Below are 12245 nucleotides of genomic sequence, written 5' to 3'. Positions count from 1 at the left end.
AGCAGGAATCGTTGTTCATTTTTGTACATGGATCATTGTTTGTTGAACTTGTTTGGGCTTGATAATTAAGAAACTTGCAGTCCTGATGAGGTCAGTCTCAGGTGGCTTCAGATGATGGCTACAAGAACCATTATGTTGCTGGGATCTGATGGCTTTGAATCCTTGTTGTCACTGTGCTTTCAGTCGTATTCACTTGTGAGAAGGGCCACATATATTTTACTTTGGCTTGGAGAAAATATTTTGTGACAAAATGTTTATTTGACAAAAAATGCCATGGGTAGTGTGAGTAACCTGAATTACTGGCAAATGTGGGTTGAACTGGGTGAATAATGACTTCTTTTGAAAAGTTAAACTATTTTCTTTTAAACTTTTTGAAACAAAAGATTATTATCTTTTTAATTTGGAAATGACATGTTAATTTTGAATATTACCAACGTTTTAAAAGTGATGTGAAAATGATCGAATGTCTAGGCACGATTTACTTAACCAGCCATCCCAAAACACAGCTTTCTTTTTGTTTTTCTGTTTGTTTGGAAATCTTATGTTATTTTGCTTTAAGTTTGTTTAAAAAATTGAACTAGTTTTGCTCTCTTTTAATGTAAATCAGATAGTTTTTTATGTTCAATTTGGCCAAAAAATCAATTATTCTTATTGCCCTTATTGTGCCCGCTATGTTTTGCATCTCTTCCCATAATAACTATCAAGTAAAATCCTCATCCTGCAAATGGTTCTACTCAGACACATGAAATAAGAGTCACCTCACCTAATTTTAGCTATTTTAAATTTAGGTAGCCAGTCTGCCTCTTCTCAAAAGAGGGAGAAAGAGAGGCTCCTCTGGTGGTAATTCCACTTTTCCTAACCTACTATTTTAGGATGGAATGATTTGCCTTCCAGTGGCTCCTTCAGGCCACAGAGATTGGCTTTTATGTGCTTTGTCTGCTTTGCTATTTCTCCTTGTCCCAGCATTAAACAAGGAAGGAAATATTTGGAGTTCAAGGAAGGGAAGAAGAGTCCTTGTCTGACCTCTGCAAATGCTGTGGGCGTGGGCAGTCTGAATCAGTTTTACTTTTTCCAAACCGTTTTTCTTTTACTACTTTCTAGTTACTTTCCATTTTGCTTCAGCCTTATTTGACCCACAGAAAATAGAGATGGAAATGACCGATGACGATGGAAGTTTTATGGCTGGTATTATTTAGGAGGTCAGATTAACTGATTATAATAGTCCCTTTTGGCTTTAAAAGCTGCTGGAGAAATCCTAATCCTACTGAAGTCAACAGCAAAACTTCCATGGGGTTCAATATGGCCAGAATTTCACCTTGAGTACCTAGTAACGAATCTTTGTCATTTGGCCCTCCCCTTGACTTGCAGGATTGCTCCATGCATTAAATTTTCCAATGTTTTGTTTAGTTGTGGTATGAGTACTTCAAGACACAAGGATTTCTCTTTGTCCTAGTTGCACAGGCTAATAGTTTAAGGAAGTTTTTGCTTGAAGAGTTGAATAACAGAGCCAAAGTCTATTCTTGGTTGAACTGGAGTAAATATGGAATAGCTTGTTGACAATGCGGAGTTACTCCTCTTTTATGTCAGTGTAACCAAGAGCACAATTTTGCCAATTATTAACTTTTGTTACATTATTTGTATTTCTGTGCGTGTCAGGATTTGTTAATCTCATTGTTCAACATCGAGTAACCTTTTGCTGAAAACAGAACGTCATTGTGAATTAGGTATCATCAGCTAAACTGAACCTCACCCTGTGCATTTGACAGATGGTAATACATTCATTAAGTGTTCTGTGGTTGCTTTGAGGTTGGAAAGTGCTATTTTTCTGGCTACTAACTCAGGATTCTTAAGTAAAGTTGTATAAAACCATGGTTTTGAAGGGAGAAGGAAAATCACAAAGATTGTGTAGATTTTTTTTATTAATAAAATTGTTTACTATTGGTGGGATGATACAGTAGGACTGTAAGTTGTCTTTAGCTGCATAAGTAGCCCAGAACAGAGTAGTGAAGGGTGAGAGATGGTTCCACCGTAGATTTTGTATATACACAGGAAGAACTTCCTGGAATTCAAAGTTACATTAAATACATCACTGTGGAGGAAATATAATGCTGGTGCCTTTATGCTTTTTGATTTCACTATCCAGAAAGATGGTTTCTATGAGTTCAGACATTGCAGCTGTTACAAGGGTAACCTGATGACAGGGCTCTTCTCACAGAGCTGGTCGCATTTGGTATCTCTAAGTCCATACTTAAACTCTGCAGAGTGGGGAAGAAATTGGAGGTAGAAATTTCAAAAGCAGCACAGAGGCACATTTTCAGGCATAGAACAGAATCATAGAATCATTTAGCTTGGAAAAGACCTTTAAGATCATTGAGTCCAGCTGTTAACCTAACACTGCCAAGTCCACTGCTGAAACATATGCCTAAGCACCACATCTACAAGTCTTTTAAAAACCTGCAGGGATGGTGACTCAACTGCTTCCCTGGACAGCCTGCTCCAATGCTTGACAGCCCTTTTAGTTAAGAAATTTTTCCTAATAACCAATCTAAACCTCCCCTGGTGCAACTTGAGGCCATTTCCTCTTGTTTTGTTGCTTGTTACTTGTGAGAAGAGACCAACACCCACCTCGCTACAACCTCCTTTCAGGTAGCTGTAGAGTGATAAGGTCTTCCCTCAGACTCCTCTTCTCCAGGCTGAACAACCCCAGTTCCCTCAGCTGCTTCTCATCAGACTTGTTCTCCAGCCCCCTCACCAGCTTCGTTGCCCTTCTCTGGACACACTCCAGCACCTCAATGTCCTTCTTGTAGTGAGGGGCCCAACACTGAACACAGGATTCAAGGTGCACCTCATCAGTGCTGTGTCCAGGGTCCAGGGGCACGATCACTGCCCTAGTCCTGCTGGTCACACTGTGTCTGATACAGGCCAGGACGCTGTTGGCCTTCTTGGCCACCTGGGCACACTGCTGGCTCATGTCCTGCCTGTTGTCAACCAGCACCCCCAGGTCCTTTTCCGCCAGGCAGCTCTCCAGCCACTCCTCCCCAAGCCTGGAGCGTTGCATGGGGTTGTTGCGACCCAAGTGCAGGACCTGATACTCAGCCTTGTTGAACCTCATACAGCTGGCCTTGGCTGATTGATCCAGCCTGTTGAGATCCTTCTGTAGAGCCTTCCAGCTCTCAAGCAGATCAACACTCCCACCCAGCTTGCTGTTGTCTGTAAATTTACCAAGGGTGCACTTGATCCCTTCGTCCAGATCATTGATAAAGATAGTAAACAAGACCAGCCCCAGTACTGAGCCCAGGGGAACACCACTTGTGACTGGCTGCTTCAACACTCCCACCCAGCTTGCTGTTGTCTGTAAATTTACCAAGGGTGCACTTGATCCCTTCGTCCAGATCATTGATAAAGATAGTAAACAAGACCAGCCCCAGTACTGAGCCCAGGGGAACACCACTTGTGACTGGCTGCTACTGGATTTAACTCCATTCACCACAACTCTTTGGGCCCATCCATCCAGCCAATTTTTTACCCACCAAAGACTGTTCCACTTGGTCTTGTAATAGTCAATCCTCCACCCTGACTTTACCAAGAAAATACATAGCTAAGATTAGACACTTCAGGAAAAGTTCTCCACACAGCTGATTTAGGGGTCACCTAAACCAAGTGCAGAAGAGAAGACTCCACTGACTACGGAGGAAGCTCAGGGTGATTAATTCAAACATATTCATTTAATTTACTCACTTCAGGGAGATTAATCCCACCGACTGACTTGCAATGGAGCCTCAGCTGTTATCAGCAAACCTATTTAGTTATTTAATGATGTTTCCAAGAGGCTAAGTTGCCAAGGGAATTAGCTGCTTGGCCACTTCTGAAATTCATCGTGGGTCGTATGTTCACAAATGGGGAATTAGTCACTCTTTAGTTAGTCACATCTTTTAAAATGTCTTCATTTAGTCTAGAGCTGTGACTGGTATTCACAAGACCCCTGCTCTGATGAGTGCTCGTTGTCTGCTATGTTCTCAGTGGAGACAATGTATAGAGTCATCCAGATTTTCATAAAATAGCCACAGTATGAGAGGTTTAGAATTAAATCTTTCTTCTTCTGGGTTTGCTCAGTAATATGAACCCAGACAGCTCTTTCCTCCACAAGAGCCCCGAAAGTTCAGAGCTGTAGGACATTCTGAGGTCGTTATTTCTTGGTCTCTGTTCACATTTTTTCACCTTTCACATAATGCTTAAATATCAACCAGATAAGAGAGAAAATGAGAGAGTTAGTTTTTCTGACTTTTACCTGTAGTGTCAGCCTTCAGTCATAATCCACTGAATGTTGAATTATTTATGGAAAATGAAACAGTTCAAGAGGTGAGCTGTACAAATTACCTGATACTCCACTGGTGGGGTCTCATCTGGAAGATCTGGGCTGACATCACATTGAAAAGGCATTTGAAACTCAGTCTTCCAGTTTCCAGGAAAATGCTCTCCCTATACCACTGGTAAAATCATAACACTTCCCCCACATTTTTTTGTAAGAAAGAAAAAACTGACCTGCTTTCAATACCTCTGTGTTCTAGGAATCACTGTTGAATTCAAACCTAAGGTAGGTTCTCCCACCCATGCCAGCATTAGACACTTGGCTCTCTCTGAGATGTGGGGCTTGGAAGCCTCTTGCTTCAGTATTTTTGGGATTCTTTTACACATCCTCCTGCTTTGACCTTGAGCACCTTCTCAAGGAACCTAGGATTTCAAATCATATAGGTAAAACTGAATGTGTCAGGGCACCTAGAAATTAGGATTTGCAATATAGATACCTGCTTATGGATTTAAAAAAATTACTTGAAAAACATTGTCAGGCTTTAAAAATCTGACCCTGTGCACCTAAACTCCATTTGAAATGGCAGTTTTAGGATCTTAATTCTCTTAGCTTTTCAAAATTCTGTCACTGTTCAGTTGGAAGAAAGGCAGTTCTCCCTTGTTCACTACCCTTCTCTTTTCATGACTGTTCTGAGAGATTTACTAGGATCAGAAGAGTATCGATTAATTAGATGGGGTCGTTAGAGTCACAAGTAGTGGTCCAGTTCTTGACTTTCAGGATATAAGATGGCCCTGACCTTGTGGTGATTACACTGGGAGATCGCAGGGTCCTGTGGGTTCCAGCAGAGCCTGTGAATTAGGTCACAGATGTGTTGAACCCCGAACATACGCTTATTTCTGGCCTAAAGCTGCCGTATGCAAGCGCCAAGTATGAATTCAGATAGATGTTTTTCCCACTGTCACAAATAGGCTTCACTCCAGGCATTGTCTTTGAGACAGCCATGACGCACTTTGATATATCAATGAGAGCAAAAAAAAAAACCCCAACCCTAATCAGTTCCAGAAAACTTACATAAACACATCTCACCTGCTGCTCCCGTCTTCGAACGCACACCTAACTCACCCCATGGGCTAGCGCGAAGCGTCCGACGTCGTGCTGATGCTGGAAACACCACGGAGATGACTCAGAGAACCAACGATCCTACAGGGTGAAGGGGATACTGGAAAATGCTCAGCATTAAGCCAGTTCTCTAAAATCTGAATGTGCAAAATTGAATTATATCACAGTAATTCGATTCCATTGTCTCTAAATGAATTCATTGTAAGAGGACATAGTCTGAGGCTGACCAAGAGAAGGAGAACTGTCTATTCAACAGGTGTTACGGGTCAAACCAAAAAGGGATTGCTAAATCTTTTGAGTGTTGCCACATGGGGGTATATTACATGCTATGCAGTTATTACCCTTCAGCAGAAGTTGTGCGGCGGAGCACAGCTGCAGACGATTAAAGACACCACTGCCAGCATCTGACAGCAGAATGTCAGTGTCAAAATTCAATTTGAATTGATTAAATAAGGGATGGCAACACTTTTGTTTTATGGATGGCAGCACTTCAGTCGCTTTAGATGTTCTGCTTTCAGAAATAAAATTCTTTCCCTCCCTGCTATGTTTGTTGGGGTGTTTTCAGTTGGATCGCAGTCATTTCTCCAGTCAATCAATTAAGCCAGGATTTGCCACTGTGTCTAAGAGTCAGCCACAAAGGAGCTGGTACGGTTCCCTGGCGCTTGGCCAGGAGGCTTCAGTGGGAGCGAGACATCAGGCAGTTTAATCTGACTTCCACCACTGGCACAAGATTTAATAGATGTTAGGGCAGCAGAGCAATCATGTTGCGTGGTGTTCAGCTCCTGCTCTCTCAACGGCCCTGTACGCGTCGCCTTTCTCTCCCTGCCAAAAGCACGGGGCGGCCGGCAGCAGGGCCGGCGGAGCTACCTGTGCCAGCACGCGGCTCTACGCGGGGCCATCGCTGCAGCCTTTTGAAGCTTGTGTTGTGCTCCATAAGTAAATTTATCTCCGTAGGCCTCGTAGTGCTACACCCTCTGAGTAACTTGATGCATTGAGTAGTCTCCCCTAAGTTAAATGGCAGTAAGTTACTCAGAGATATAAGATTTTACAGGATTAGGCCTTAAATGCTGACTCCAGGCCAGATCTGCAGCAGGTATAAATCACTGCAGGTAATTTTCACCAGCTGAAATTCTGGCCCTAAGCCCATGAGTCATGTTGTTATTTTTTCACATTGTAAATTCTTGCTGTTTCTTATTTATATTGCTTTAGCACTTTGGGGCACTTGTCAGGGGCCAGGACCCCATCGTGCTTGTCACCCTTCAGAGATGGAAAAGACCCTTCTTGCCCCAGAGTGTTTACAGTTTAAATAAAATGCAAACCTGCGTACAGTCATTCAGCTTTCTTTAAGTCCATTATTGTGATCAAGTTTTTCTATTAACCTGCTGGTAACACGTAAGAACACAAATTCTGTGCCCGGGTTGATATTTTTAAGTAAAAATTTGCACTCTGCTGTATATTATGTCTAAGTGGCATTTTAAGCTTGGAATTTGTTGGAGCCAGCTACAGTGTGGGACATGGTCTTTTGTAATTGAAGTAAGAGGTCCAAAGTCTCTTCTTCTTTGTGATACCCAATTTGAGACACATCAAAAAGAGAATTTGCATCTAAGTTGAAGTGAGAGGTATCTTAACAGTGTCTGAATGTCTCACCTCTTTTGTGTGGTGTTGTATTTAAATATTGTTATATTACTTTCATTTCAGTTGTAGTGTATCTTCCACCTCCATAAAGCTCTGGTTAACATCTCTGGAATTATTGCTATTGCCTTTAATTACTCTGGAAAGGGTTTAAAAGTAGTAAAACTATAACTTTTTAGGGTTGAAGTAATGCTAGAAAATTCGCCTTCATTACAGTCCTACCTGCCTGCTTGGAAAAATAAGGTAATGGCATACGGATCTCCAATTTGAGGATGGCCTCAACAGACCAGAAGAGTGTAGGTGTTTTATTGGTATATATACTGATAAGCTGTTCTTTCCTTCGATGACCTCTTTCACTGTTTTGTTTTTTTTTTTGTGCTAGTCAGGAGAAGACATGGCACAACAGTTTCCTGCGTCCCCTTTCCCATTGCAGGATGAGCTTTACCCTCAGGCAGACCTTGCTGGGCTACTTTGTCATCCGATTGTGCAGGCGTTGGAGCACAAATTAGCAACAAAGAAATGGTTCTTGGCTTTTTTTCCTAGATATTACCATAGCCATTGACAACGAGTGTTTCTAAATAATTCTTACTCTGCCCTAATCACTTATTTATTGCTTTTGGCAAAGCCCTTGAAAAAGGCTTGGTGAAGGCTCTGAAGAAACTGGATGACTATCTGAGAACCCCTCTGCCAGAGGAGATTGACGCAGACAGCACTGAAGAGGAGAAAGTGTCTAAACGCAAGTTTCTGGATGGAGATGACTTGACTCTTGCTGACTGCAACCTTCTGCCCAAACTCCACGTTGTGAAGGTAAAAGATGTCATGCGATGGTCAAAGCAGCCTTATCTGAGAATGATGTGCCCTGCTCCGACAGCCGTGAGCTAAAGCCAACGTGCATTTCAGCAGAGGCATCTTAAGTCCTAGAAGAGCAGGCTTTGAAATACGCTTTTGCTCCTCAGGATTTCCTATAGGTTAACTTAAGCAACTCTGTATTTAGTACATGGGAAAAATGTCTCATCGCTAATTAGTGGCAAAGACAATATTAAGGTATCCCATCTCTTTATTTTTACCCTGCTGCAAGTAACAGCTTATTTCATATTAATTAGTTTCCATTATTCTTAAGAGAGATGTCAAAACTTTAGTCAGTGCCCACCCATTTGTAACTTAAGAGCAGCAGTCCATCTTTTTCAGGATTATTTGTTCCAGCTGGTATTTCACATAGGGAAGTTAACAAATCAAAGTCACTGCCAAGGTCCAGGATTTAAGACATACAGTGATCACTGGTATAGTGCAAATGGTGTACATCATCTTGAATTCTAAATGTTGCATTTATTTAATCTATCATATTACATGTTTCTTTAGAACAAAGCAAATACCTGGCAGACCTTGGCAAGCAAGAAAGCTAGAATTAAGGCCAAGTCATGCATCTAATTTGGCTCCATGAACCAAAACATAAACTGAGCCTGGAAGCTGACTGCACACATGCAAAAATTAGAAAAAAATAGAAAAAAAAGGTACATAAGTCACCAGGTAAGAAATGTGATAATATCCCCACAAGTTTAACTCTTTCTTTATCTCATCTTCATTGTTGACGTTAGAGTCAGACAAGAATGTGTGGCCCCTTACTGGTTCCTGTCTCCTTGGGATGAAATGAAAGATGTCAAAAGAGAATTAAAATCTTTCTCTGAAAGCATAGCCATAAGATATTGCCTGAAAAGCATTTTATGGATGGAAGAAAAGGGTAAATTATGAAGACTTTTTCATATGATAGAAGATATGTGCTGGAAATCGTGAAAATCTTGAATTAAGTTGCCCAGCAGGTTTTATCTTCCCCATGTGTGTGTGAAGCATCACTGAAGGAAAGAATGCTCATTTAAATGCAATATCGGACAGGATTTGGACTTGCGTATACCAAGTGGATCCTGGTAATAAAAACAAATCACAGTCATTTCTGAGAACATGACTGTCCTAAGAAATCTGAGATGGAAAACAGCTCTACCATGTGCTTTAAAAAATAAAGGGGAACTCTGTGGCACATATGTATGTAATTTATGCCCAGGAACAATTTTATACTGTCAGAAAAATTAGAGATTGGAAGCACTCATTAAATCAGCTAATCCATCCTTTCCTATCAGCTAGTTCATTCTGTCACCACAGGATTATTCTATATGGTATATTCTTACACGAAAACTGAAATATTCCAATCCAGCAAGCTACTTAACAACCAACTAGCTTTAAACACAGATTAGTCCCATTGACTTCAATGGGACTATACAGGTGCTTAAAATTAAGTATGCACTTAACTATTTTCCTGAATAAAGGCCTAAGTGTTTTTAGAAATCGAAAATTTCCCTTGATAGACAATTTCCTAGTCTAACAAGTCTTGAAATAACCATTTTCTCCCCCAGTTTATCCTAATAGTCCTGTTTCTAATGTCTGCCAAATCAGCTTGGTTTCTCAATCATGGTACCACCCTGAATTTTTCCTTTGCATGAACACAGATACAACCTCTCAACAGCTGTAGGTGGTTACATCCTCTGACATCATTGGCCAGGCAAAATATATTACATATATTATAAATAGTAATATAGTATATATAAAATATATATTAAATATATATAATTTTAAACATTAATATAATAATTAAATGTGTTAAACAAAATATAATAATTAATATTAAAGTATGTTATATAGTAATTGTTAACTTTCCCTTCAATCTAGCTTCCTTTTTGTAATTCAGCTAATCAGCTCTTTCTTATTTGGCATTTGAGCTTTAAGAAGTGATGTACGTAAGACCGGTAAAAAACACTAAAGACCACTATGGTAAAATTAATGAGCTCCAGGTGTCATAAAAGTCTTAATTTGGCGATAGTTGCCAGGCTATCGCATTAGAGTGTCCTTAGGCCAAGTAGCATACTTGCAAGTCAGGGGACGACCAACGGTCACTTTTCAGGCTTGTATATTATACGATCCTGATTCTCCAAGTGTTTCTCTCCTTTGCTATTAATTATGTGACAAGAAAGAGCAAGATGCTCTCCAAAAAGACATCTGGAGATATATCAGCAGCAGAATGCTTTTTTCCCCTCTTTTATCTTTGGTTTAGATTGTTGCAAAGAAATACCGCAACTTTGAGTTCCCGACAGAGATGACGGGGCTGTGGCGGTACCTGAAGAACGCGTATGCCAGAGATGAATTCACCAACACCTGTGCGGCAGATAAAGAAATCGAGCAAGCCTACGCAGACGTGGCCAAGCGGCTCAGCAAGTCCTAACTGACCTCAGCGGTGGCTCAATATCTCCTTTTACAGACTCTTCTCCTTGTTGCCTTAAGATATACTTTATCATTATGCTATCTGGTGGGCATCCCTATGACTTTGATCTGTTCAAGTGTATTGGTCAGGGACAAATCTGCTTCTCCCTGGAGAAAAAAGAAGGCAGCTCTAGTGTGGGAGGCCCTTTGAAATTTGAATCTAAGATCTAGTTCAACTAGTATTATTCACAATCAGTATTGGAAATAAGTCCACCTTACTAGTTTCTTGTTTCATGTTGGGGGTATATCACCACCTGAATTCTCTGGAGTTTTAAAAATAGGATATTAGCTGAAATTTCAAGTAAGAGAGTTAGGAACACATAGAACTGGTTCTTCTGCAGGTTTTTTCAAGGATGCTTTTTCTCCCAGTGTTATTGAGATCCTTGAGGCAGGAGCAAAATAAGAGAGAGACAGAGGAGGAAAAAAGGAGTTTGACCCTAAAGGAGAAATGCTTTTAGCAGCTATAGTTAAAAAACCTGTCTGAATGCATATTCTGTCTTAGCAGGCCCAAGAGTTCATAGGGTATTTATTTTTAACTTGGCGCAAGAGGGGGAAGCTTGAGTGAATATGTCAGACTTGCAGATGCTACTTTGCATAAAATTTGCATGATGCTGTTGGACCTGAATGTTTAAAGTGAAAGAGAGTGAATACGCAATCGAGCAGACAGCCCTTGGAAGAGTGGGGCTCGTGCCAAAACGCCCAGTGGATCAGCTCGTTGGTAGAGACACACAGACACAGCAGTAATGGGGGCAGCACATTGTCTCCAGCAAATAGAGGGAATTGGCAGAGCTAACCAAACCGTGTAGGATATTGTCATCTTGACTGTATGGTTGCCAGTTCCTTTATAATTGCTATCTTGGGAAACTTGGGTAGGCAGAAGAAAGCTGTCGCTGCACAGGAATTCCAGGCAGGGGAAGCGCTTTCTTCATGTTGGGCTCCAGATGGGTCACTTTCAAGCACTCCTCATCTCATCCCAGGAGAAGTTTGCTGTGAGAGCCTCAAAGAGGGCAGGCTAAAACAGAGAGAGGCACATTTCCAGCCAGAAATTCAGCAAGTATGCTAGCAGAAACCCATGCATGATGCCTTAGTCCCAGTCCTCTAGGGTTTACCAATCCAGGTTACATGATTCTGAATTAAGATTGTTTTCTAAAACTGATTATTTTATTCAATCCGTAGCGTCTTCCCGACACAGTCTGCTTTACACTGGTGATTATTTGCATGTGAATTTAGCAAACTCAGAATGACAGCTCTTCTGCATGAAACTCATGTGCCCTGATAGGTACAACAGTGCACATGGCGCTTGATTTTTAGTTTGTGGGGATTGATTGTTGTTGTTTCCAAAGCTGAAATAAAGCTGAGCTGTAACCTGATGTGGCTCCCCTTCTGATCAGAGCTGTTAGAGCTGCGCTGATCTGAGGGGAACCCCAAGCTGGTGAGCTGTGACCGAGGGCAACCTTGCAGCAGGTTGGTTTGCAGCCAGAGGGCTGGAGGACTGGAGACAGCATCAAAATCCAGCCTCCGCCGTGCGATGCTGATGACAATCTGAAGCCATCCTGTTGCTTTGGTGGGATTATTCCGCTTTTCATACTCACCCAGCTGGGAGCAGAATGTTGCTCATTGACTGTGAAGATAGTTTGTGGTTGACTATTGTTTTACATGCAATGGTCAATTTGTTCTGAACTTTCCAAAACCTTGGAAGAAAATCCATGAAATCCCAAGTCTTCCCCTAGAATAGGCTATTTTAACAACGGCTAGACTGGAGGGCAAAGGCTCGCACTCTTTAAAATATTGCTGAGAAATCAGCTGGCTCAGAGAACACTAATAGCAGCCAGAAAAATCTAATGAGATTAGAAGTGTCTGCGCAAGCACATGTGGCTTG

At 41.3% G+C, this 12245-nt stretch overlaps 1 protein-coding gene across 1 annotated transcript in view; it reads left to right on the top strand.

Annotated features, from left to right (window-relative positions):
- The window catches only part of CLIC5 (chloride intracellular channel 5), a gene marked incomplete at its 5' end in the record, with an annotated part of 25637 nt that extends 15309 nt beyond the window's left edge, over nucleotides 1-10328 (top strand). Inside the window, 2 exons of the mRNA XM_010294787.1 lie at nucleotides 7686-7867; nucleotides 10161-10328. Of these exons, the coding sequence (XP_010293089.1) occupies nucleotides 7686-7867; nucleotides 10161-10328 (350 nt within the window). The remainder of the gene's footprint in view (nucleotides 1-7685; nucleotides 7868-10160) is intronic.
- Between the last annotated feature and the right edge of the window lie 1917 nt (nucleotides 10329-12245).

This window comes from Phaethon lepturus, unplaced genomic scaffold (genome assembly GCF_000687285.1).
Source record: "Phaethon lepturus isolate BGI_N335 unplaced genomic scaffold, ASM68728v1 scaffold10789, whole genome shotgun sequence".
NCBI classification, from domain to species: domain Eukaryota; kingdom Metazoa; phylum Chordata; class Aves; order Phaethontiformes; family Phaethontidae; genus Phaethon; species Phaethon lepturus.
Note: the sequence above shows the minus strand (reverse complement) of the source record. Positions and strands in the feature narration are given on the sequence as shown.